Source organism: Typopeltis vanoorti, chromosome 26 (genome assembly GCF_054136105.1).
Source record: "Typopeltis vanoorti isolate ZY-2024b chromosome 26, IOZ_Tvanoo_1.0, whole genome shotgun sequence".
Taxonomy (NCBI): domain Eukaryota; kingdom Metazoa; phylum Arthropoda; class Arachnida; order Uropygi; family Thelyphonidae; genus Typopeltis; species Typopeltis vanoorti.
The window spans coordinates 6,411,060-6,438,379 of record NC_143574.1 but is presented as its reverse complement, the minus strand read 5'-3'; the positions used below and the strand labels follow the sequence as shown (position 1 = coordinate 6,438,379).

Genomic DNA, 27,320 nt, shown 5'->3' with positions numbered 1-27,320 from the left:
TACTCAGTTCCTCTAAAGATCCTCTTCCACACCTAGCACACCCAGGGGTATACAAAATACACTGTATATGTAACATACCATACATAGGGAAAACAGGGCGAACTATCCCAATCAGACAAGACGAACACAAACAACACATTAAATACCTCCACTTCGGTAAAACAGGCCTTTCTGAATATGCACAGCAAACATACAATAGAATTGACTGGAAAAATACAGTCCCTACACCGCACCAAAACCTGGTTTGAGAGAAAATTTAAAGAGTCTTGTGAAATGCTCAAACACAACTCAAATCTCAACAAAAATGATGGTCTCACCATTTCAAGAATGTGGAGGACCCATCTACAACCTGTATAACATCCTAAACTAGCATTAGAAAAATTCCCGCTACAAGAAGACAACCTGGTGACCTGGTGAAGTGTTTAGAACATTCAATAGCAACTGAAAGAAATCATTTTGTAACTATCCAGAATATTAATACATGAGGACTCTAACAGTTTATTGTAGTTACATTTATCTATTTATAATATATATATAATTTTTTTTTTTTTTTTATATATGTGCACAGGTGTACAACAATAGAACTTTAACTCGGATTGTAGTTCAAGCTCATAATAACTGTAATTTACAGTCGAATATTATGGCTTTATAATTGTATAGCTTTAGAGTGTATCAATGTTAATTTCGTGTCTTTTAATATCTTTCTATGTTGTTCTTATTGCCTGATGAATGTCATTGTGTTATAATTCTCGGGTTTTAAGTCAGTTAATTTAGAAAAATGAATATATATATATATATATATATATTTTTTTTTTAATAATTTTATTTCTTTCTTTCTTTATTTTTGTTTTTCCTTTCTATCACTAGAGGTCAGGCTAGAAAAAAGATTTATTAACTATGTAGATTTAGTTTACTGATATAGAAAGCATGAGCATGTAGCTTGGTTCTGTATACAGTTGTATTCTTCCGATGATGACCTCGATATAGAGGTCGAAACGTCAAGTTTTATTTTATTTGTAATTAATAAAATAATCTGTTCAACACGTGTGTTTTTGAGTCCCTAAATCTACAAATATGAGTGCTGATCACCGTGTAACCCTAAAAGAAAAAATAAAGTTAGGAAAGATTAGCAGATTTAAAAAGTACTAACTTTATTTTGTCTAGGTGTGTGTGTATATATATATATATATATATATATTTTTTTTTTTAAAATAAGTTGGGAAATTGACCTTTTTAGTCATCTTACATTAGCTACTCAGGTGGTATTTTTTAGAATAATAATTGTCTGTTATTATATAATTGCCATTCTGTGATCTTGTACTGATGATGCTTATGATACATAGGCAAAAATTCTATATTAGTAAAGTTTTTTAAGTGAATTTTCCTACTTTTATAATTTCATTATGCCAACTCAAGGTATTTCATTATGGAAAGAAAACATCAAACTAGTTATATAAAAGATAGTATCCCAACCAATTTTAACTTATGGATCTAGAACTAGGTCAGAAATAAAACATTTGATCAAAAACCTTGAGGCAACAGATATGAGAGCTCTGAGAAAACTTTGCGGAGTGAACAGATGTTATCAATAGCAATGTCATATTAAAAATGAGGATAATAGGAAGAAGCTTGATGCTATTTGCATTCAGAAATGTGCTCACAGAGATAATCTCAAGTGATATGTTCACCTAAACTGAATGGGAGAGGGAAAGGTTAGCAAAACTAGTGGTTTTTTGACAGAATGGCAGGAAAAAGACCCAGAGGAAGACTGAATACAGTGAGATGTACCATAGAAGATAGAAATATAATACTGGAGTCTTGATAGATAGATTACTTTTTGATAGGAAATTAGTAATGATCTAATTTTTTCAGGCAGTGTTATCATACTAGTCTGCACACCCCTCTAATTGAGAGTACATATAAGAAATTTGATGATGATGTGCATTTCCTGTCAGTTTGTTCAATCCAATTCATTCCTTCAGTGAATAACTATCAAAGTCTACTTACACTTCATTACCGGAGGTCTAATTCATTACCATTGTAACTGAAGTTCAGGTACCTCTACCTTCTCAACTAGTTGCCATTTCAAAATGCTATCTCCATCTGAAACTTAATCATGTAAAATGAACAAGTGTAATGATAATGTTCTGTGACACATGCATATGTAGCAGAATACTCCATTTCTCTTGAAAAAAATACCATAAAAATTCCATAAAGTGCATAACTGGAAATTAATGTAAGTAATATTTCATTATGTAATTTCACAAACTATTATTTGCCTAACAACAAATAGGTACTTACAATACATATTTCACTGCTTAGAAAGAAGTCAATGGACATCATAGCAGTGACCATAATAAGATGTGGGACCTCCTTTTGCTGTGATGACCATAGCAATCTTAGGGACATACTTTCCACAAGCATATGATAGCAATCAATGGGAATTTTGGACCATTCTTTGTGTAGGCATGTAATGAGGTCCTGGACTGTTGTGGAGTGAAAGTCCCTTGATCTCACCCAATGCTCCAGTTCATCCCACAGATGTTCAATAGGGTTGAGATCAAGGCTCTAAGAAGGCTAGTCAAGTGTGGTGACATTCATGTCAACAACCCACATAGTTACAGCAGCAGCCTTATGACATGGTGCATTGTCTTGCTGAAAGAGACAATAATCAGGTCTGTAGAAACAGGACAAAGTAGGAAGCATTGCATTGTCTAGAATGTTCAGACACCTACAAGGCCAAACCAGGAGAAACTGAACCATACCTTCACATCCCCACCTCTGAATTTCATAGTTGAGGTTATGCACTCTGATAAGAAATGTTCACCAGGCACATATGTCAAACCTAAACCTGCCCATCTGCTCGGTAGAGGGTGTAGCATGATTCTTCGCTTCATAACACTGCTTTCCAAGCTTCCACATCCACTGTACATGCTTGCACCACTAAAGACGAAGCAGCATGTTGGTTTGGATAATGTGAGTTTCAGTTCTGAACATTTTTGTGCAGATTTGTGTTCTAGTCAATGCTCAGAACTCCTCATTCAATGTGTCGGCCGATGAATGGTGGTTTTTACATATCCTTCATAGCATCTTACAGTCACGTTCGGTAAGAGTGGTGGGTCATCCACTGTGGGTTGCACTTGGAGTTGATTCCTTGCATTTTCATCTCAGTATGGTATCAATGATAGTTGATCAGGAATGGCCCAATTTGTCAATAATTTGCTGAACAGATAGGCCTGCAACATGGCATCCTATCACAATGCCACTTTCAAACTCAGTCAGTTCTCTTCTCACAGCCATTTCACCCTGACATAGTTGGTTGCACTGATGTGGGAGCATCATATTCCTCCAATTTATACTGGCTAAAAACATATGAACTCATTACATAGCACAATGCATCTTGTCCATTGGGATGTTCGTTAACTTCTTTCCAAGCAGTGTATATTTAGAATACACTGCCTTCATACCAATGTTTATCAGAGAAAGAACTAATAAAGTTATGATTTTTTGTCTCGAGTTTTCTATACTAAATTAATAATAAACCTTAGTGAATTTTATCTTTTGGATTTTCTTAGAAAGTTTTATCTTCCAAAAATAACATATAATTTTGTAATATCTTGCGAGTTATTTGACCATAAGAACTATATCAGTTTTCATATTACTTTTACTTAAGTAATTACTTCTGACAACACGACAGAAGTTGTGTTGTCGGAAGTGTTATGTAAAAATTGTTTATTGTAGCATTTTTGGCTATGTTTCATAGCCATTTTCAATACATTAAAGGAAGAAATCACAAAAAAGAGAAAACATTTACATTGAAAGTACATGATATTATTATATAATACATTGTATAAGTGATCATGTGTGCATGTGTGCTGAATCAAGAGGTAAAACATATTTGTTGCTGTGGACTGCAGTCAGAAAAGTTTGAAAAACTGGCTTAAAATTATAATAAATTTAGTTTAATCCTTTATCCAAGTGTAAGCAAACAAAGTTTGCACCTGAAAATATCTTCAGGACTGAGATAAGGTGGCTTAAAATTAAATATGATGACAATATAATACAAGATAATAAATAACACAAAAAAAAATTTACAAAACATTATAACTTACATTAAGATGCTCCTCCTCTGTAATCACTGGTGGAATCCCACTAAACTCCCACTTCCCATTTGCTATTTCTAATCCAAGGTGAAAGAGAACCCGATCTAACATGTAAGCTGGTCTTAAATGGGGAGAATTTTGGAGATTATACGCACATTCAGGATGCTTTTTAAGCCAAGGAGTCTCATTAGCTGTATGATTAAGAACAACATCTGTGATAGCAATTACCTAAACAAGACATGTTTATTTAAAATACAGTATTAAATTAGTGTAATAACATAGAAAGTAAATAGTAGACTACAATAAATGAAAATCATCCTTCAGAAATTCATAAATAACCTCACATAAACAAAAGTATTTATAACATAACTTATTCACTTTGCAATACTTCTTTGACCCATATGCATTCCTCAGGACAGTAGAGTCCCCTGTTTAAGTAAGTGTCACAACAAATTAATGAGGCCAGCATGCCACTTCTCTCTCCTGCATCCTCTAAGGGCAAGTATTTATGCCTGTAGATCTATGCATTCACAGGACCAGTTTCCCTGTTTTAGAACATAAAAAAAAAATCTTGATTTTTCCAGGAGAAAACCCTACATAAGAAACCGACTGACTCACCATTTGACTGAAAAGATCTGATAAAGGTCATGTCATAGACAGGATTCAAACCTAGGTCTTTACAACCAACGGGCTCGTCTATACCTACTGAACTATGGAGACTATAGCTCAGCTGATATAGATGACCTCATTTATATATATATAAAATGAGCTCCCAAGTGCATCCCCCTACATGGGGGATGGGAAGGGTAAACCCTGACTACCACCCGTTGGATATCAGCGCAGCTCTGAATATATTGAATCAAGACCTGTGAACCAGTGGTTTTGGGACTGGCAATCCCATGTGAAAATACTGCCACTCACCAATCTGCAGTGGGCCAGCATAAATTTATGGTCTAATCTTCTAAGATGAATCAAACAGAAATAAAATGGCCATCATTCCCCAGAGGCCACATTGTTACCACCTATGGCAGCAGGCAGTTAAACATGAAAGCAGAGGGTGCTAAGAATCCCTGAGTAGCCAGATCATGCTGCCATTGGAAACTAGAACTTAAAACTCTAGGACTCTGAGCAGTGAAACATCACTAACTGAATTGAAGAGCTAAAGCGACTAAAATGGGACATTCTCAGATTGTGTCAAGTTAGACATAATGGTGAAGAAATTCTTCAATTAAAAAATGGAGACATATATTATAGAGGCCAAGATAAGGAAAGAATCAGTAGAGTTGGATTCTTGATCAACAATAAATTGAAGAACAGCATAATAGAATTTGACAGTATATCTGATCAAATAATAAATATTGTTGTTCAAATCTCAAAAAGATACACTCTTAAGATCATCCAAGTCTATGCACAAAACAATAAGTCATACTGATGAGAAATTTAACACTTCTATCATGATGTATCCCAACTCTACAATAAAGAAAAACATCATTTCAGAATTGCAATGGAAGACTAATACTAGAATTGGTATACAACAATCAGATGAAAGCTCAATGGGAAATTCTGGATATGGCATGAGAGATGATAGAGGAGCAAGGTTAATAGAATTCGCAGAAAAAGAAAACCTGTACATCATGAATTCCTTTTTCAAGAAAAAAAAAACACACAGGAAGTAAACATGAAAAAACTAGTGAAAATGACTTTATCTTCAGCAATAAGAAAAATATCTTTCAAGATTGCTCTGTTATAAACACCTTCTACATTGGAAGTGGCCACTGTATGGTACACAGTAAAATCCAAATAAGCTGCCAAAAAGAAAGAAGAAAAATGTTTTGAAGATCAAAGCAAAACACAGATGTACACAAACTCGACATTAAAAAAATATATATTCCAACATGAACTAAACAATAGACTTAAACATTTTATTATAGATGACAATGCTGATCCATCAGAAAGTAATGAGATTATTACCCAAAACCTTTTACAATGCTCACTTGAAATAGCTGGTACCACAAAACAGAAACAAGACAAAATTTCTGAAGAAACAAAACAGCTTATGAAGAAACGAAGAGAAATGAAACAATCAAATAACCTACAGAATAAACTGAATACAGTGAATTGTGCAAAACGATCAAAAAACGTATCACAGAAAAATTAAGAAAATTCAATTGTAAATTCATACAACAAACAATTGAAAACAAAAACAACCATAAAAACCAAACAGCAATTGATGAACAGCAATAAAGAAATGGTTGAGGTCAAACTACAAGATGGAACCATAACCAGAGATAGATATGCTATAGCAAAAAGAATTGAAGAATTTTACAATATTATATTCACCAAGAACACGGAAGAAGGCTACCCTAATTCTGATACATAAAAAAGGTGAGGTAGAAGACTTGACTGACTACTGACCCATCAGTCTACTATCAGTGGTTTACAAGTCTTAGCTCATAGGCTTTGTATGATTAGACCTAGCCCAACCAAAAGAACAGGCAGGCTTTCAAAGTGGCTTTAGTACAATGGACCATATTCAAGTTGTACAGCAGATTACTGAACGATGTAATGAATATCAGTTACTATTATGTCTTGGTTTTATTGATTATGAGAAAGCCTTTGTTTCAGGAAAAACTTGTGCAATACTTCAAGCATTACGAAACCAACAAGTGGAGGAGCCATACGTCAGGACTATCAAATCAACACACACGTACACCAATTTCACAGCATCAATTCATTTCAAGGGAAACATCTCTATTATGGAAATACAAAGCGGTATAAGACAGTGACACAACATCTCCAAAATTATTCACAGCATGCCTAGAAGAAATAACCAAACTTCTTGATTGGGAAGAAAAAGGTCTGAAAATAAATATTTAAACCATTTATGCTTTGCAGATGACATAGTTATCTTTACTTTAACTGCACATGAATTACAGACTCATATCTCATGAACCCCAAATTGCTAGCAAAACAGTTGGCCTAAGGAAAAACCTAAAAAAGACCTAAGTTATGTTCAATAGCTATGTCCAACCAGAAATAATAAAAATCAATAACAATGAAATTAAACAAGTAGATCATTACATACACAGGGTGTCCCATAAGTTCCTAGATATTTCGAAAATTCATAAAAATTAGAAAAACTGGTATATTGGAGTGCAGTTTGCACAAAAGTGAATCGCAAGAAGGGGGATTTTTTTTGGCAGGGAGAAAAAATTACTTCAATTTTTTACTGATAGAGGAGGCTGTACCACATGCATCATTACAAGCTGCTGACAGCTCATAATGACTGTGTGCAAATTCCCAGTCACTGGGAGTGAACAGAATTGTTTTTGTGAAAAGAAAAATTTGTTGCTATAATGCTTACTTTGGTGGTATGATTACACATCATGAAGGATGCGGAATAGTGACAGTACTGTTTACACCACTTGTTGATCGTGCTGCTAGGGCATTCATTTGCGATACCACAATGCTGGTATAGGCTTTGGATAACACTGGTCTGCATGTTCGAGGGCAATCTGACAAATTTCCAGTTTTCTCAAAACTTCATATTAGAGACTGTATTATGGGAGGAGTGAATGGAACTTGACCTTTCTTCATTCTTTACTGTGTTTGAAATTTTCGTAAAACTTCAGCTACCGATTCCCCACTTATGTAAGACAACTTCACTAACAATATCTTATCCACCAAAGTAAGCATCACAGCAACAAATTTTTCTTTTCACAAAAACAATTCTGTTCACTTCCAATGACTGGGAATTTGCACGCATTCATTACAAGCTGCCAGCAGTACACCCTGCGTTTTACAGAACTCTCATTTGCACATTTTTGCAAATGATGACGCATGTAGTACAGCACCCTCTATCAATGAAAATTTGAAGTAAATTCTTTCTCCCTGCCAAAAAAAATCCCCTTCCTTGCAATTCACTTTTATGCAAACCACACTCTAATATACCAATTTTTCTAATTTTTATGAATTATTGAAATATCTAGGAATTTATGGGACACCCTATACTTAGGACAACAGATATCAGTGGAACAAAATATCATGAACAAAATTAAAAGATACACGATGCTAGGGTGGAAAGCATTTGGAAAATTCCAGTCAACATTCAAAAACCAATTACCATTATATCAGAAGAGAAAAGTTTTTAACCAATGTATTCTTCTATATTGGCATATTGACATATAACTGTGAAATATGGACACTAAATGCAAAGGAAATTCAAACAAAAGAACACACAATTTAGTATACGTGTGTCAAGGCTTAAGTGCTGTGAAGAATTCATGTTGGAGATTTAATGCAATATTATCAGCACTGAGAAAGAGATTAAAAATAATTTTAATACTTCTAATATTTCGTCTCTTGGTTTAACACGTGTTATGTAAAGGTGTGTGATATTTGATAATAAATTGTATCTGAGAGATACCACAAACTCCGATGTCAGTAGAGTATTGGTTTAGTTTTTTTTTATCGTTTGTGAAAAATTTGTTTCTCAATAATTTCTAGATTGTATCTGAAAATAAATAAACCATAATGTATTATATTTGTAGTGTTTTTTTTTTAAGTTTAATCACATTTCAGCATATTATTATTATTATTATTATTATTTCGGGCGACTCCAGGAGTCCTTAGACTCATCGAGGGAGGCCCTAAACATCATGTCCACACAACTATGCAATTACATTCTCACAGTATCTATCATACCTTGTCTTGAACTCGTTCACTGTCATAGCACCCACAACAGACTCTGGCAGCTTATTCCACTCATTTACCACTCTAAAAGTAAAGAACCCAGTTCTAACACCCCTGCTAACCACACTCTTGCCCAGCTACCATAGGTGTCCCCTAGTTCTGCCACTACCAGTCCTGATCTCAAAAATAACCTCTGAATTAATCCTATAGAATCTCTTTAGCAATTTGAATGTCTCAATCATATCTCCCCTCCTCCGCCTATCAACTAGTTTCTGCAACCCACAAATCTTCAACCTGTTCTCATATGGTTCATTCCATAGACCTGTTATCATCTTAGTCACTCGCCTCTGGATCCTCTCCACCTCCTCCCCATCAAGAAGGAACCGAGGTGACCAAATCTGGGCACAGTAGTCGAGATGAGGTCTTATCAAGGCTCAGTACAGAGGTACAATAACTTGCTTGTCTCTGCTTGTCAAGGTATTTTTCAACAACCAAGTGAGTTGATGAGCTGATTTAGCTACTTTTGCAGTGTGCCCCTTAAACTTCATCTCCCTATCCACCAACACTCCCAAGTCACTAGCCTCATCAATCTCTTGGAGTACAGTTCCACCAATGTGGTATACTGCTGCTAATCTTTTCACCCCAAAATGCATAACCTTACATTTTGTCATATTAAATTGACATCCATTCTCCTTAGCCCAGAACTCCAATCTATCTATCTAAGTCATCCTGCAAGACTTTGACATCTTCTGCATTCACTATTGCCCTACCCAACTTTGCATCATCAGCGAACAAATGAATTGTTCCACTTAGATCCTTCCCTATATTGTTAATGAACAGATTAAACATCAGTGGTCCAAGAACAGAACCCTGTGGCACACCACTAGTCACAGGCCGTCTTTTGGACTCTACTCCTGAATAAACTACTCTTTGATATCTCTCCATCAACCAACCACCTATCCACCTCACCAACCCTATATCCATTCCCATATGTTGTAGTTTACGGATTAGTATTCCATGTGGTATCCATGTAGTATTCCAGGTCCAGCAGTATCACTGTGAACCCATTTCCCTTATCCAGTTCAGCCGTCACCTTGTTATAAAACTTGAGCAAGTTATTGAAGCATGATCTACCCTTCACAAAGCCATGCTGTCCCATGTACAGTATCTCGTTTTCATCAATCCATTCCTGTATTTTTTCCTTGACTACTTTCTCTAAGACCTTGACAATGACTCCTGATATGCTGATCGGTCGGTAATTTGTAGTCTTGGATCCTCCTTTATGCAGTGAAACTATTTTCCCCTCTTTCCACACCTTCGGGACTAAGCCAGACCTGAGACTCAGATTAAACAACATGGTCAAGGGCACTGATAATTCTTTAGCCGCTTCACGCAAGACCCGTGCCGGTATACCATCCAATCCCACAGATGTGTTCACATTAAGGTTCTGTAATAGACTAGTCACCTCCACTTCATTCATCACTATTCCCGTATAAACTAATGGTTCCTTCATTTTTTCAATGTCACTACCTGGATGATATGCTTTTGCAAAGTGCGCGCTCAGTAACTCCACTATATCGACTGATTCAGTGACCTCCTTACCATCGGCATTCCTTAAAATCGTTTTACGTATACAGTTTTTTCTTGCTTGCAGCATATTGAAAGAACTGTTTGGGATTCTCTTTTGCTTGCAAAGCTAGTTTCCTTTCATAATTCCCTTTTGCTTTTTTTACCACACTCGTTACCTTTCTGGCCTGCACTTTATACCGTTTGTGTGCCTGCAGGTCACCCCTTTCTTTAAATTCCCTCCACAGTTGTTTCTTTTTTTGCAGCTCAAGCTTAATGGTGTTATTCATCCATTTAACCCCTACTTGTTTTACTATTCGGACCCTAGGTATACAATCAGCCATTACCTCCTGTAAATGCTCCTTGACCACTTCCCATGCTATATCGACGTCCAGCCCTTGCAGTTGTACATGCCATGGCACTGATCCAAGCAATCTCCTAAGCTTGTCATACTTGCCAGCACGGTAATTCCACATATACCCTGTCTTAATCGAAAATTCCACACCTTTAGCCACCTCCCAGGTCAAGACCTTATGATCACTCTCACCAATAGGTGGCAACATGGTTATATTCATTACAGTCAAATTCTCAGATGCTATTACCAGGTCAAGCACTCTCACACCCCTAGTATTTTCAATTACATGCTGTCTCAGATAGTTATCCCTTAATAATTGAATAAAATCCTTTTCCTTCCTCACGTGTCCTCTCCTCCTTCCAATCAATGTTACCATAGTTGAAATCCCCCATAATAATTACCCTCCTTCCACTCATTTCATCAATTTCCCTATGCATACTATCTCCACTATCTATTCCATCACTTGGTCTATAGCAGCACCCAACTGTATATTTTATTCTGCCAGTCTCAATCTCACACCAAATAGCCTCAAATGAGCTCCTTTCACTATCCTGCAATACAACTTCAATTCTCCTTGGCTGCAGTTCATCAGCTATCATCAATAATACCCCTCCCCCCATTTTATTCTCTCTGTCCCTCCTAAACACACTATAACCTACACATTCTATCCCACTAACTATATCTTCTTCCGTCAGCCATGTTTCACTAATGCCAATAACCTGTGGCCAGGAAGAGCCAATCAAGGCCAAAAATTCTTCCTTCTTGTTCCTAATACTCCTGGCATTAGTATACATGAAATGCAGTGATCCCTTAGACCCACCCCTATATTGATACGTTATTCTAAATGACCCATTCCCATTTTTTGTCCTTAGTGCTGGCTCGGGTACATTATATACATTCTTACACTCATCTGTCTCACTGATGTCTGCATATTCATTCCCCCCCCTCCTTGGTAGTTCTAGTTTCCCTGATTTTGCACATCCATTTTCACTTCATTCAGCAACACTCTTTCCAGTCTATACTAGTAACTAAACATTACTAGTAACATATACTAGTAATGAATGCATCTCTTTTTTAGATCGCAACTTCCGCAGGGTTAAAAGGTACCAGTGCACTTATCCATAGTTGAAATACCGTACTTACTCGAATATAACTTGCCCTTTCATATAACTCACACCAAGTCTAATTTTACTTTTCGAAAAAAGAAATTAAAAATTTCGCATATACCTCACACATGAAAAAAAGCTTAAGCACATGCATGTTGGGGCGATGGTAACTGCTCCTGCGATGATCAACATGCCCTCCCCAATAGCCACTATATTGCAGAGGCAAGAAAAGCAATTACTTTTATTATGTCAGTGAATAAGATATGAGCAGTCTGTGTAATATATTTCTCAATGTATAGTGTAATTAGAGACAACTTGGATAAAAATGGCACTAATGAATAAATCACATGTCCCCTCATACAGAAACTATGCTGTATAGACTCAAGCAAAATTATATGGCAAACACAGTATCTAACTAAAAACTATTGTTATTAATTAGATGTTTTCATTGCTGCTTTGCGAGTTCGCAAAGCAGCAATGAAATTCAACTGAGTGTGTTCAAATTTGTAAACATGTTAAAACTGAGAAATGTATATATAATGAATATTATTATGGCAGTTTCACATATGGAATCCGGTTGAAGAGAGCATTTCAACTCAACTGGCGGCTTGCTTTTATCTTTCGATCATGCAATCTTTTGTTAATAAATAGTGCACCAATCATATGCACTTCTTAATAACCTGTCACTGCTATCTGTTTCACATTAGGCTTAATTACTGTAAAGGGAGAAAAGTCACAAAACAGAAAAATGTTCTGGGTTCGGTGCATAAAAAAGTTCTGGGGCAGGAACCCAGAGAGCCCCGGCTACATTTAACTACTGGTTCCCAGAGTATAAAAGGTTCTGTTTCACTACTATGTTGGAGCTGCTACTGTGAATATATTCCTGCTTAGATATTTGAAAGTGAAGGTCTGCTGAAATTTCAAAATAAACACTTTTATGTCATATGTTCTCAGAGTCCGATCCCTGACATTTTTTTCTATTGGTAAGTGTTTAAAAGTTCGAAGATTAAGAACCAATTTATAAATTAATTACAATTATTGCACGATGCCTCCTGAATTTATTTTAAGCGAGAAGATGAAGTATAAATTGAGTGATAATAGTCATTTATTTATAAAAGACAAAGAAAATGAAGAAAAGATTTTTTGGAAATGATCAGTTTCAAAAAATGCATTGCCATGCACGAATTCATACAGCTTGTGACAACATTATCAAATTAATTAACCAACATAATCATGCTGTTAACATGGCACAGGCTGAAGCAGCGAAGCTACTTAATGAGATTACAGATCCAGCCTGTACAACTAGCGATAGGACTCATCAAATTATCATGGAAGCATACACAAAAATATCTCCTGCCGTCATCGGCCAAATGCCGAGCAATGCCTCTGTAAAGACGTCTATTCGAAGAACCCGAAATCAAGCAGGACAGGTACCACCAAATCCAAATTCGTTAAGTAATTTAATTATTCCATCTATATATAAAATCACCTATGGAAATGAAGAGTTCCTTTTGCATGACAGCAACAATGGCTTCAACAGACTGCTGATATTTTCTACTAAACGAAATCTACAGTTCAGATTTCAGACAGAATGAAAGTGAACCACAGAACGCGACATCAAATAGCATTGTTTCCAGCTAACACGCATTAACGGTTGTATAGATCTGTTATTCGGTTTTTTTTAACAAACTTTTTTGATGTTCATAATACCAACAAATGAACTTGTTTTTTCGTAATTTCTTATAGTTTGTGCTTTAAACTGTTAGTTCTCTTTACCCCTGAAGATGTTAGTCTAACAAAACTTGTCGGGTTTGTTTTTTAGTACTTGTTTAGTTTTAAAAAAACAGCCTTTTTTAATAAAAACGTGGTCACAAAACCGGAATAATTCGATTGAAATCTACAGTTATTGTCGTAATCGACAACATGGTATGCAGATGGCACTTTTAAAACTATTCCTCCTCTTTTTGAGCAGCTGTACACAATTCATGGCATTATAAATGATAACGTGATTCCTGCTGTTTATGCATTTATGCCTCAAAGAAATGAAGATACATACCGTAGAGTTATAAACACGTTAAAAAATTTGGAACCAAATTTAATCATGACAGATTTTGAAGTAGCTTCAATAAATGCGTTCCGTGAAGCATTTCCAAATAGTCACATGTATATTTTGCAACATTCAAGCAAATGGTCTTCAACAACGATATGAAACCGATTCCAAATTTGCAATAAAAATATGCATGATATCGGCAATTGCTTTTGTGCAGAAGACACCTGGATTGGCAAACCTGATTGTCGATCACTTCGTCGTCCACCTCGCTTTCCCCATGCCTTATGGAATTGTTACCATGCTGTTCTGGAAGGATTACCAAAGACAAACAACTCATGTGTAGGGTGGCATCGTGTGTTGTTTCTTATCCGACAATATGGAAGTTTCTAAAAACTTTGAAGGATGAGCAACATTTCAATGAGGGGAAAATAGAGCAATATATAGTTGGCACCCAACCTCCTCCTAGTAAGAAACGCTATTGAGATACCGCAAAAAGACTTCAGCTCATCGTTAGTGATTATGAAAATCGTGAAACTCTTGATTACTAAAGAGGAGTTGCCCATAATTTTTAATTTGAAAACTTGGTGGCTGTACATTCACCTTTTTGTTTCATTTTTTTTCCCATACTGCTCAATTTTGAATAGTATGAAATAAAAAGTGTTCCTTTTCATGATCAGGCATCTCTCTATCAATATTTGCAGTCCTAAAAAGGACTACAAACATTGATAGAGAAATGCCTGATTGTACTGATTCCAGATAAATTTTTAAGTTGTTTTAAATCCAACAGAATAATAATTGCTCCTTCGAATTGGCTAATAGTACAATTTTGAAGGAATAAAATAAAAACAGAATATCACAACATTCATGCCTTCTAGGTGCACAAAGAAGTACTGTGTCCTCACAACAAAGTTACTCAATTTTGGCTGTTTATTTTATATTAAACTCTTAGATGATGAGAATATTAAAGGCCTGTATCAGAATACAATTAGAGATTGGCTGAGCAAAATCAAGGAAAGCAGGACAGTGGAGGAAGAATGGTCAAACATCAAATATATATTAGAAAATGCTGCAAGAGAGTGTTTGGGAACAAAAAGAAAATGGATAAGACGCAAAAGTCTAAGACTATGGGACGAAGAGATCAAACAGATAATTGGGGGAAAAAAGACAGCATATAAACAATACCTAAATTTAAAGACAGATGAATCACTCATTGAATATAAAAGGAAAAGAGCAATAGCAAAGAGAGAATGTAGAAAAAAAAATAGAGAAACGTATGAAAATATTATAGCAAAATTAGAAAGGGACTGCACATTAAAAAGACCTAACACATAGAATCCTCAAACAAATTAATAACGATTTAAAAGAAAGAACAAAAATTGATATGATCGAATGGAAATACTCCTGCCAGAAACTTGGCAGGAGTATTTCCAGAAACTATGGCATGATATCTCCTTGATACAAGAATATTTCCAGAAATATAACATCAGTAATATAGATGAGTTTATATACGAAGAATTACAAAATACCCTCAAACAAAGCAGAACAGGCAAGTCACCAGGAGAAGATAATATAAACACAGAACTGATTTTAAACACAGATAATATAAACACAGAATCTACAAATTTAAATAACTTGTTAAATTTGCAGGTAAAGAATTAACATCAGGTTTCTAAAATTTATAAACCAAATATACAAAGAAGGGAAAATCCCCAAAAAGCTGGGGTAGAGCGCTAGTGATACCAATTTATAAAAAAGTCTAAAAATAGATTCAATAACTATTATGGCATCAGCCTCCTCAATACAGGATACAAAATATATGCAAAAATGTTAACAAACAAATGAATATCCTATATAGAATCACATCCGTGAGAAGAACAGAATAGATTCCGTAAGGGAGATCATGTATAGACCAGCTCCAGCTTTTATTTTTTAAAATAATTATAGAAAAGCATAGAGAATACAATATTGAAACACACATAGCTTTCATCAATCATATAAAAGCATTTGACAAAATTCTGAGAAATAAACTATGAGAAAATCTACAGGAATATCACATTCCAAACCAACTATATAATGCTCTATTAAACATATACCATAATAATGAAATAGCAATAAGGCAAAATGATATCATATCTACTTGGAAACCAATCAATAGAGGAGTCCGTCAAGGCTGTCCTTTATCACCAATATTATTCAACATATATATGGACAATATTATCAAAAAATGGAGAGAATAAATACATGTGGCTTCCAAATCAATCGACATACAAAAATAGACACACTACTCTTTGCTGATGATCAGATCATCTTTGAAAAGACTGAAGATGAACTGCAGAAATCAATTTATAATTTAAATAATATTATACAATAATATGTCCTAGAAATGTCAATGGAGAAAACTCATGGCTTTTTATGGAAATAACCCTGTCAGAAGTAAAATGGTAATAAATAATAAAATAATTAAGCAAGTTAATAATTTCAAATACCTAGGCTGTAAACTAACTTACATAAATGAAATAGATATTGATTTTAAGATGACGAACTTTATAAAAATCACTGGAGTAATTAACAGAACCTTTAAACCTAACTACATCCAGAAACACACAGGACTCAGAGTCTACAAAACAATAGCCAAACCTACATTATTATATGGAAGTGAGATCTGGACCTTCGGAGAAAGAGTTATTACAGAGAATTCAGGCAGCAGAAATGAAATTCCTTAGGAAAGCAGAAAAACTTACTCTATTAGATAAAAAAAGAAATAGTGAAATAATTAAAAATCTCAAAATCAATCCCATAACAGACTCAATAATTAAATATAGGAAAAACTGGCTAGACCATAGCAAGAATGCAGAGATAAAGGTTACCAAAAAAGATCTTAACATATATTCCTAGAAGAACAAGGAATAAGGGATGACCAAGAAGATGGACCGAGTCCAGAACACACCACCTGGTCTAGAACCTGGATAGGAAGATGACAATGACTTTATGTCAATTAATTCAGTATCCCATAATTCAAAACACAATTCCTTTTCATATGTGTTTATTGCCATGCATTATGGGAAGGATTACTACCCAGACCAGTTTCAACCTTCATTGAGGTTTCATCAGTGAAAGTTGCAAGGTTGAATCAACAACTATCTCTGATCCAGAGTATTTTAATAATAAGGTGATATGATACACCTTTTTGCTACTTGTATTTGGAAAATATGAATTCAGCATATCAACCTTTGTATCTTTCTGAGTCTAGCTCCCACTGATGAGACCTCAATAAAGGTTGAAACCAATCCGGGTTGTGACCCTTCCCATAATACACAGTAATATACATGCATGAAAGGTGCTTTGAATTATGGGATAATGAGGCAACTGATGTGAAATTAACAGCATCTATATACAAGTAGCTAGTTGTGAAGATACTTCAGATGCATTTTTTTTTTTTTTTTTTGCTTACACTCAGATAAGAAGAAAAACAAGAATATAATTTCGTGGCAAGTACAGTTTAATCAGGTAACTACAATCTGACAAAAAAATTGTCCTACTTAATTACATTTCAAGGATGAAGTAGCAATTGATCCATAACTCTAGATTAAGTGCTATTTTTCTTTCTTTTACTCTTCCTTCTTTTCCTAATGCTATTACAGCATTTGATGGCTAGGGGTAAATATTTTCAGTCTTACTTTTTTTTTTTGCCTTATGCAGAGGAGTATGTCTTCTCTCCCACCATGTCTGGCTAAAGCTATGAGGTAAATGCAACAGAGTAGCAAACCAGCTGCATTAAAATTATCAAAATCTCCTACAGATAGAGAATTATTACAGCTAAAACAATGCTACTGAATTCAGGACAGCCAACACAACTGTCTTTAGACTGGAGGAAACAGTTGAGAAATATGCTATGTGATCAGCTCAAAAAATAACCCACCTCCTAATCTTAAATATAAGGACTCTTTTTACACCAGTACTTGTAAACTGTACTTGCCACGGAATTATATTCTTGTTTTTCTTCTTATCTGAGTGTAAGCAAAAAAAAAAAAAAATGCATCTGAAGTATCTTCACAACTAGCTACTTGTATATAGATGCTGTTAATTTCACCAGGAAAGATAAAAAGTGATGGAGAAAGAGTAAGAGAGGAAAAATTTGTGAGATGATATAATTGGTACTGCTGAAACACACTGGCTAAGAGAAGGAATAGTAAATCTGAAGAATGGAGGAATATTTTACTCAGGAAAAAGAAGATAACGTCCACAGAGAAATAGTTATGATATTAGTAAATAATTACTTACAGTAGCTTAGCCATAGAACCACCTAGTCCAAAGATGATAATGAGATTTAAATGCTATTACATTGAAGGCATTCAAAAAAAAAAATATCCTCCTGGTTATTTGGCTTTGTCACTTAAGGGTCAAAGCCAAATAACCGGGAGGATATTTTCACATCACCTTTAAAGAATGCAGAGAACTTGCTGGGGCTTCTCACCTACCTCATTAGTAGGTATCAACAGGGTACTGAATGAATAAGGATGGGATGGCAATTTGGGACCTAGATGACCAAACTATTCCCTACTGGCTTAACACTCCAACTGGCCATGATGTCTATAGAAGTCCGGCTAAATCTGGATACGATTCTGTAACACCTGTTGAATAACATGGATAAGAAGTGCAATTTGGTCTCTCTATTTCATCCACAGAGCTGGTAGGGAGGTTAAACCATAAACAGTATGATGGGGCAACATGATGAGATTTCATGCCGACTGAAGTGTCACCTGATTAAACAAGGATCCCACTGTTTTTGTCAGGGAAGCAGTGAAAAGTCAAATACCAGAACAGACTCAATCTTAATGTAAGATAAGAAGAACAAACCCGCCATCAGAAGAACTGAAGACAGGAACCATCAATATAAGGAGTATGAATAAAAAGGAAATCAAGCTTGCAGAACTGGAAATGTACCATGTGAACATGACTGGCATCACTGAAAATAAAGAAGAAGAAAAAGAAGAAGAAGAAAACAAGTGAGATCTTACTAAAGGATGTTATATTCAGACAATAATGAGATCAAACAAAGGAAGGAGTAGCAATAGCATTCATCACCAAACATGAAGATAAACTTAATGTAAACTTCCTGATTGGAAGGAAGTTTCGAGTAGAGTTATGCAGGCAAACTACAAAATGGAGAAATGAATAATGACCATTTCTATGCATGGTCCCACAGAAGTTCCCTAAGGAAGAAGTAGATGAATTTTTTGATTCACTAGAGTAGGCATCTGGTATAAAGAAAATGGAAAAAGTGATACTTGGTGCAGATCTAAACAGCAGAGTAAAAAGTGAATCAATCACACCAGGCATATAGAAATGTTCTCCAAAAATTTGGAGAAAAGGGAAAGGCTAATAATGATCATAAGTATCTGCTGGATTTCTGCTCAGGATATGGACTAATCATTACTAACACCATGTTCCAACATAAAGATGTGCATAAGTTCACATGGAGAGAAGACACAAGAAATAAGAAAAGCCTCATCGATTATATTATTGTTGATAGTGATATCTTCATGATGGTTCAGGATGAGAGTGCGTATAGAGGATTTGAAATTGGGAGTGACTATCACTTAGATTTAAGTAGGATAAAACTGAATATCACATTGAAAAGAACAGTATGTAAAAAAGTTTTAAAAAGAATTGAAGTTGAGCAGATTTTAAAAGTAAACTGTAGACTCAACTATTTCATATTTTCTTCAATAATGTTTAACTATATAAACATTAATTGAAGAAAGAATGAAACAGTATGCAAACAAAAACAAAATCTTGCCGTCTCAGTGACAAACTCTAAAGAAAATATTGATTGATTCGGCTAGGGAGGCACGTGGTGAAGTTGTCTGCAAGGATAGAAAAATAAGAGCAACATGGTGGACAGAAGAAGTTAAAGAAGCAGATCTGGAGAAGAAGAAGAACAAAGCATTTCAAAAGTTTCAAGCAAATAAGCAGATGCCCTAAAAGAATACAGAGGAAGTAAAAGGTATGTGTGAAAGTAGCTAAGCAAAAGTCACAGTTAGACTTTGGTAAGAATATAGAACGTAAATATCAGAAAAGTGGCAAAATATTCTGGAGATTATTGAAAAAGTTTAGATAGAGTACTGTAAAAGGAATCAAAGACAATAAAGGTGACATTAAAACTGAACATACAGATATCCTACATGTCTGGAGTAATGACAGAACCATAGTAGAAAATTTTCATGAGAAATGCAAACAGAAGTATATTTTAATACTTGAGGTAAAAAAAGCTGTTAAAAACTTGAAACGGGGGAAGGCAGCTGGAGAAGATAATATTTGACCAGAAATGTCTCAAACACAAAGGTATAAAAGTTTTACAGTGGCTACTACACTGCTTAATTCAGTAGACCTAGTCAGAAGGTCAAATTCCAGATGATTGGAGTAGAGCTCTCATAGTTCCCATCTTTAAAAAGGAAATGAAGCTGAATGTGAGAATTACATAGGAATTTCTCTACTAAGTATTCCAGGTAAGATTTATGTAAGCATTCTTGAAAACAGGTTGAGAAAAATTGTGAAAGAGAAACTGGGGGAAGAACAAGCTGGATTCTGGCTGAATAGAGTTGTTAGGATCAAATTTTCATGTTATGACAAAAAGTTGAGAAATCATGGGAATGACAAGGAGCTATACTTAAGTTTTGTAGATCTGGAAAAGGCATACAACAAGGTGCCTAGGAAAAAGCTATTCAAAACAAAACACTTCAGCTGTATGGGATAAATGGAACATTATACATGGCAATACATAATCTATATTTAAGTTACAATTGAAGGAAATACAGGAAGATAGTTTGATGTAAAATCAGGTGTAAAACATTATCTCTACTCTTATTCATCATCTATATAAATCCCATTATAAAAGAAAGTGACATTAAACCTGATATTAGAATTGGAGATATAAAAGTTAGTTCTTTTCTTTATGCAGATGATGTACTCCTAAACATACCCAGTGAAATTATCTAGGATTTTTTTTTAACTAAACTGAATGACCGCTGTAACAAATTTGGCATGAAACTCAGCAATAAAAAGACCAAAACTATGAAATTTGGCACATTCTCAATGGAGAGAACAAGTAAAATATTTCAGCTCTTTAGGCATGTTTTTAGTGAAGATTGCACGTTAAATCTCGACATAGACAACAGAATAGGCAAAGATGGTATGGCTGGGAGCCAGTTGAATAACTATGTGGAATAAGAGAGAAATTAGCTGAAACACTAACAGTATACAAGACAGTGTTCAAACCAGTTTTAAGTTATGGATCTAAGAGTTGGGTCAGAAATAAAGCACTTGGTCAAAGATTAGAGACCACAGATATGAGGGTTCTGAAAAAAATTAGAGGAGTGAACAGATGGCATCAATGGTAGAATCATATTAAAAATGAAGATATTAGAAAGGAATGTGTCAGCAGAGCTAATCTAAGGTAGTAGGTATGGTCACTTAAACAGGATGGAAGAGGAAATGTTAGAAAAACAGGTGTCTGATGATGCCAAGATGACAGGACCCTTACCCTCAGTAACACACAAATCACCAGACAAGATTAGATTTCTCTGCTTAGACTACCATTTACCTTCGGTCTCTTCTGACATAAACACATCACAGCAAAAGCCTCCTCAGCATCCAAAAAACTAGGTATTCTTTCATTCAAAAGGATATTTTATACCCAACCAACTCCTGACTATACACAAATCAAAAATCTTCCCATGCCTAGAATACTGCTCACATATTTGGGGCGGTGCCTAACCTCCCCCCCCCCTTAAAATCCTTGATGCTGTTCAGAGATGCACAATTAGGCTCATTGATGATCCTTCTCTTACAGATTCTCTTCAACCTCTTTTTCACAGATGAAGTTTCAGCACTGTTTATTCTACAGATGCTTCCACTGTCATTGCTCCAGTGAATTGGTAACTACCATTCCTTCACTTTCAGTTGCACCTGTTAATACAAGAGCAGCAGCTGCCCGGCATTCCTTTACTGTACAATTGCAAACACCCCAAACCTGCTTCTCCTCTTCCTCTTTTATTCTTTCCATCTCTGTCTTCTGTAACAGCCTTCCTCATGAAGTATTCCCAAACAAGTGTATGGAATCAATATGTATATTAAAAAAAAAAAAGTCATGCAGAGTTGCCTACTTTCACCAAATTTATTTACTATCTATCTTGAAGAAATATGCAAAACCATAGTGGAAGAACCGAGTTTATAAATAAACAAAACAAGTATCAACCACATTAAATATGCAGACAATATTATTATTCTTGTAGAATCTAAAGCACAACTGGAAGAAACAATAAGAATTTTAAATGAAGAACGCAAAACTTTTGGAATGAAAATCGATTTAAGCAAAGTAAAAATAAGAGATCAATAAAAAACCCTTCAATAAAAAAACCTTCAATAAACTTGGAACTTCATATACTTGAACAGGTAAAGAAATTTACATATCTTGGCAGTTCTCAATCATAACCTTGATGACAAAGAAACAGTAAAATATGGACTTAATATATGGTCTAATATGATCAAATTAGACCATAATAATAGCATTTCAAAAAGCTTCAAACTAAAATTCTATAAAACCATTATTATATCTAATGCAACATATGGAATCAAGACATGGAGACTCAGAAAGAAATGCAGAAAATCAGAGCACTCGAAATGAAACGCTTAAATGAGCAAGTTAAACATAAACCAAACCAAACCACACAGAAGATATCAGATATAATTCTTAAACAACAATTATGATGATTTGGACACCTCCAGAGAATGTCTTCTCAGAGATTACCAAACATAGCCTTGAATGGAATCACTGGAGGAAGATAATCAAGAGGGAGACCAAAAAGAACATAGCTACAGTCTTTGAAGGAAAGGTCACAATTATCAAGCATCAGAGAGATGATAGAAATGGCCAAAAATAGAGCTGGATAACAGATTTGTCCATAGGGGATAACTCCACCCATCATCTGACAGATGAGAAAGGGCATAGTTGGGGGGGGGGGGGGGAAGAGAACAAGTTCATATGCATGGATAAATAATACAAAATATTATGAAATCAAAAAAAAAAATTAAATGTACTTTTTGGAATGTGAAGTTCTTAAACTTCTAAAATAAATATAAAGCATACAAAATAAATGAAGGCAAAAACAAAAAAAATGTCAACAGCAATTAAAAGCATAGTGAATTAAATATTTGCAAATGAAAGTTAGCACCATGCGGCAAGGTTTTCTTCTCCCCCAATTCCATAGTGCCTCTATGACATGTTAATGTGTCCAAAATAAACCTGAAAATAAAGTGAAAAAAAAGAAAGATTTTTCAGATAGTGTGATTGTATTTCTTTTTGTGATAAAGTCAATTTTTTCCTTAAATTTTTATTTTACATTTATTTCCTTCATGCTGTATCATAATTTAGTATAAAAAACAATCAAATTAAAGATTATATATATATATATATATATATATATATATATATATATATTTAAAAAAGAATTGAATGACTTAAACCAAGAGAAATTGAAAAACAGTTTATTAGTACTACACAACTAGTTTCAGCTTTTTTTTTTTTTTTTAACAGCCTTCGTCATGTGCACATTATAAAAGAAATAACCATTAAACATGGAAGAAAAAACTGTAAACATCACGGAAAGTAGATGTGTATATATTTAACGTTAAAACGTTGAAGTCAACGTATTCAAAGCTGTTTCCTCATTAGCTACATTGTTAGACGTGTGTGCATATAGCATCTCGTAAGCACCAGTATTGAATCACAGCAGAATGACAGTCTGAAAGGTTGTAGCTTAGGTTGTTGTTTAGATGTACAGAGTTGAGGATGATTTCCTTAGATTCTATAATCTAAGGAAATATTAAATTTACCAATTCGTCATGGAAACGAAAAATGTTGTTAGATTTGTCTCAAAGGATTGTATGGTTATGGTTTTCTTCATCAAAATTGGCCAAAAACAGAACATGGCTAGATAAAGCACTGGTACATGTTCTCTTTGCTCTTCAATGCGTAGCTCAATTGACTTATCTGTTTGGCCAAAATAAGGAATGTCACAGTCACACCAGATCTGATAAACACCAGGATATTTAAGATTATGATGACTAGATTTTGGATGGCTTACTAGAGAACGAATTTTTGGAAAAGGAGTAAATAAAGTTTTGATGTTGTATTTTTTAGGAACCTTGGCTAATTTGGGAGAAACAGAGCTTACGTATGGTATGGAGATATTGCCTTTCACATTATTTGTTATGGTGCCCAGGAGGATTAAATGGGAATTTTTTAGTAAATTTTTTGAGAATATCCATTCAGTTGAAAAGTAGATCTAAGAAAATTGAATTCTTTATGAAGTTCAATCGGATGATCAAGTAGAGAGCGAACTCTATGTCCCAAAGTAGAAATTATTCCAAATTTCTGAGGAGGATAATGATGGGATTGACTATGGAGATATCTATTGGTGTGGGCAGGTTTCCTTAGATTGAGATATTCAGTTTTTCTGAATAATGGGTCAGTTTAACGTCTAAAAAAGGAAGGGAACCATTAGCTTCAAACTCAGCCGTAAATTTAATATTTGGATGTTGACCATTTAGATGTTTGAGGAATTTCAGGAGAGATTCACGGCCATGGCTCCAAATTAGGAAAATATCGCCAACATATTGTTTCCAAATTCTTGGTTTTAAGGGATGGGAAGAGATAGCTTTAACTTTCAAATCTTCAAGATAAATGTTGACAAGTACAGAAGATAAAGGATTACCCATAGCAAGACCATGATTTTGTTTATAGATGGCATCCTGAAATTTAAAGTATCCTGACTTGATGCAATGAGTAAGTAAGGCTAAGATCTTTTTAGATAATTTATCCTTGAGTAGTACCAGAACCTTGTCTGTAGGAAGATTTGTGAACAAGGAGACTATGTTGAGTAGTACCAGAACCTTGTCTGTAGGAAGATTTGTGAACAAAGAGACTATGTTAAGTAGTACCAGAACCTTGTCTGTAGGAAGATTTGTGAACAAGAAGACTATGTCAGACGAGTTTCTGGTACTACTCAAGGATAAATTATCTAAAAAGATCTTAGCCTTACGTACTTATTACATCAAGTCAGGATATTTTAATTTTCAGGATACCATCTATAAACAAAATCATGGTCTTGCTATGGGTAATCCATTATCTCCTGTACTTGCCAACATTTATCCGTTCCCATGACGAATTGGAGAGGAAGATTATGGAATCTAAGGAAATCATCCTCAACCCTGTACATCTAAACAACAACCTAGGCTACAACCTTTCAGACTGTCATTCTGCTGTGATTCAATTACTGGCGCTCACGAGATGCTATATGCATGCACACATCTAACAATGTAGCTAATGAGGGAACAGCTTTGAATAAGTTGACTTCAACGTTTTCATGTTAAATACATACATCTACTTTCCATGATGTTTACAGTTTTTTCTTCCATGTTTAATGGTTATTTCTTTTATAATGTGCACCTGATGAAAGCTGTTAAAAAAGCTGAAACTAGTTTTGTAGTACTAATAAACTGTTTTTTCAATTTCTCTCAGTTTAAGTCATTCAATTATTTTTAAAAATATGTATAACAACCGAGTAAATCAATCCTCATACATATATATATATATATATATATTCTTCACTGAATTACAGATTACAGGTGCAATTAAGAGCACTCATGTTGTGATAACAAAATTCACACATAATTGGACACGATACAACAGTACATATTCATGCATTGCATAGACATGCCATTCCAGGGAGTAACTTTAATATCCTTAAAAAGTGATCAAGACCTGTTTCTCAAACTCTTGGATAAAAGGCTAATTACTATACAACTAAAATACTTCAAAATAGCATAGTGAATCAAATTAGTCTTCTATTTACAAATAAATTTATCTTTCAAAACTAAGATATGATTAAAAGCTGTTCCTGCTAAATTTTCTTGAAAAATTAATTTACTAGCCTATTTTACAGATTCATAAATATAATAGCATAAATAATAAATGAATGTATATAATTATTATTATTATTATTTGTCACCTCCAGGGAGTCCAAAGACTCATCGAGAGAAGGCATCCACTTTATAACTCTGCTTCCACCACTCACAATCCACCAACTGACCACAACTACACCAACACCATCTACTGCCGACCACCACCAGTATTTCCACAGACAATCGCAAACATCCATGCCCACAAACGGGATTTGAACCCGTAGCCTCTTGACTGGAGAACGGACACGCTAACCACTCGGCCAGCCAGGCTGGCAACATGATTAACATATTCAGAAAAATACTCTATAAATTTCCTATCATCCAAACATAATAATAAAATATGAAGGATTAATATAATAATATAATAAAAATATAAGATGTGATATCATAAATCTAAAGAAAATGACAGAAATTGGAGATGTTTATGTTTGTGGGAAATGAATAAATTAAAACTTAGTTATTTAAAAGACTGTGGGAGGACTTTTTGGCATTTATATTAGTTGCTAAAGCAAAGTACAAAAGCTTCTTTTGATTTATCATAATGCTTAATAAGCATGGAATCTCTACAATTCAGAGTATAGGTGTTTTACCATAGTTGAGGAATACTTCAGGCCTTTTACTATCAACAAAAAGAGAAGAAAAAGCAAATTATTACTGAAGAGGGAATTTAATAATGGGAGCAAGTGAGAGAAAGAAATGGTTGATAAAAATGGACCGTCAATTTTGGGAGCAACTTTGTGATAGTTATCTGGAATGACCATATGTATGTAAATCTATTTGAGGAAAGATCCTTAATTTCATAATAATTGAGAAATTACAGTTGAGCCATATCAACTATCAACTAGAAGACCCTTCTGTGATAGTGATCATTTATTCTCAGAAGGGTAGGACTAAGGCGATAAGTGAAACAGAAAGCATCAGATGTGAAATTTCAAGAATGCTAAATCTGAAAATGTAAGAGAGTTATGAAGAATGCCAACTGGATTATTATGAAAAATTTCTTGCATCATTTAATGTTTAGGTTCATTTCAAGAAGCAAATTTCATAATAAATTCAGAGTTGGATTTATTATGACATGCTACTGAGTCTATCACAGTAAGGTGAAGTTGAAAGTAGATCAAGAGTTGGATGAACAGTCAATTTCTGAAAGAAATATGTAAATAAATGTTGAAGTACTGCTAAGATAAATCAACTATCAATTAAGTATAACAACTAAACTATTGAAAAGTGTTAATGAGTGTAGCAAATTTTGAATTAGATAGATAAAAATGCCAATTTTAATAAAAAAAAAATGTATGGGTATGTAGAAAAACAAGGGCAAAGAAAACAGAAACAAATTAAGAATAACCAATTCCTCAAGAATAATTCTGCATAATCTAGTTGTGGTTGCAGAAGAATTTAATTAGTATATATGATTGTATATA

General features: G+C 34.5%; 1 protein-coding gene across 1 annotated transcript in view; it reads right to left on the bottom strand.

Moving 5' to 3' along the window:
* The window catches only part of LOC150092290 (glycogen debranching enzyme), a 461,626-nt gene that overhangs the window by 407,825 nt on the left and 26,481 nt on the right, over positions 1-27,320 (bottom strand). Inside the window, exon 5 of the mRNA XM_090414998.1 lies at positions 4,113-4,331. Within this exon, the coding sequence (XP_090271124.1) occupies positions 4,113-4,331 (219 nt within the window). The remainder of the gene's footprint in view (positions 1-4,112; positions 4,332-27,320) is intronic.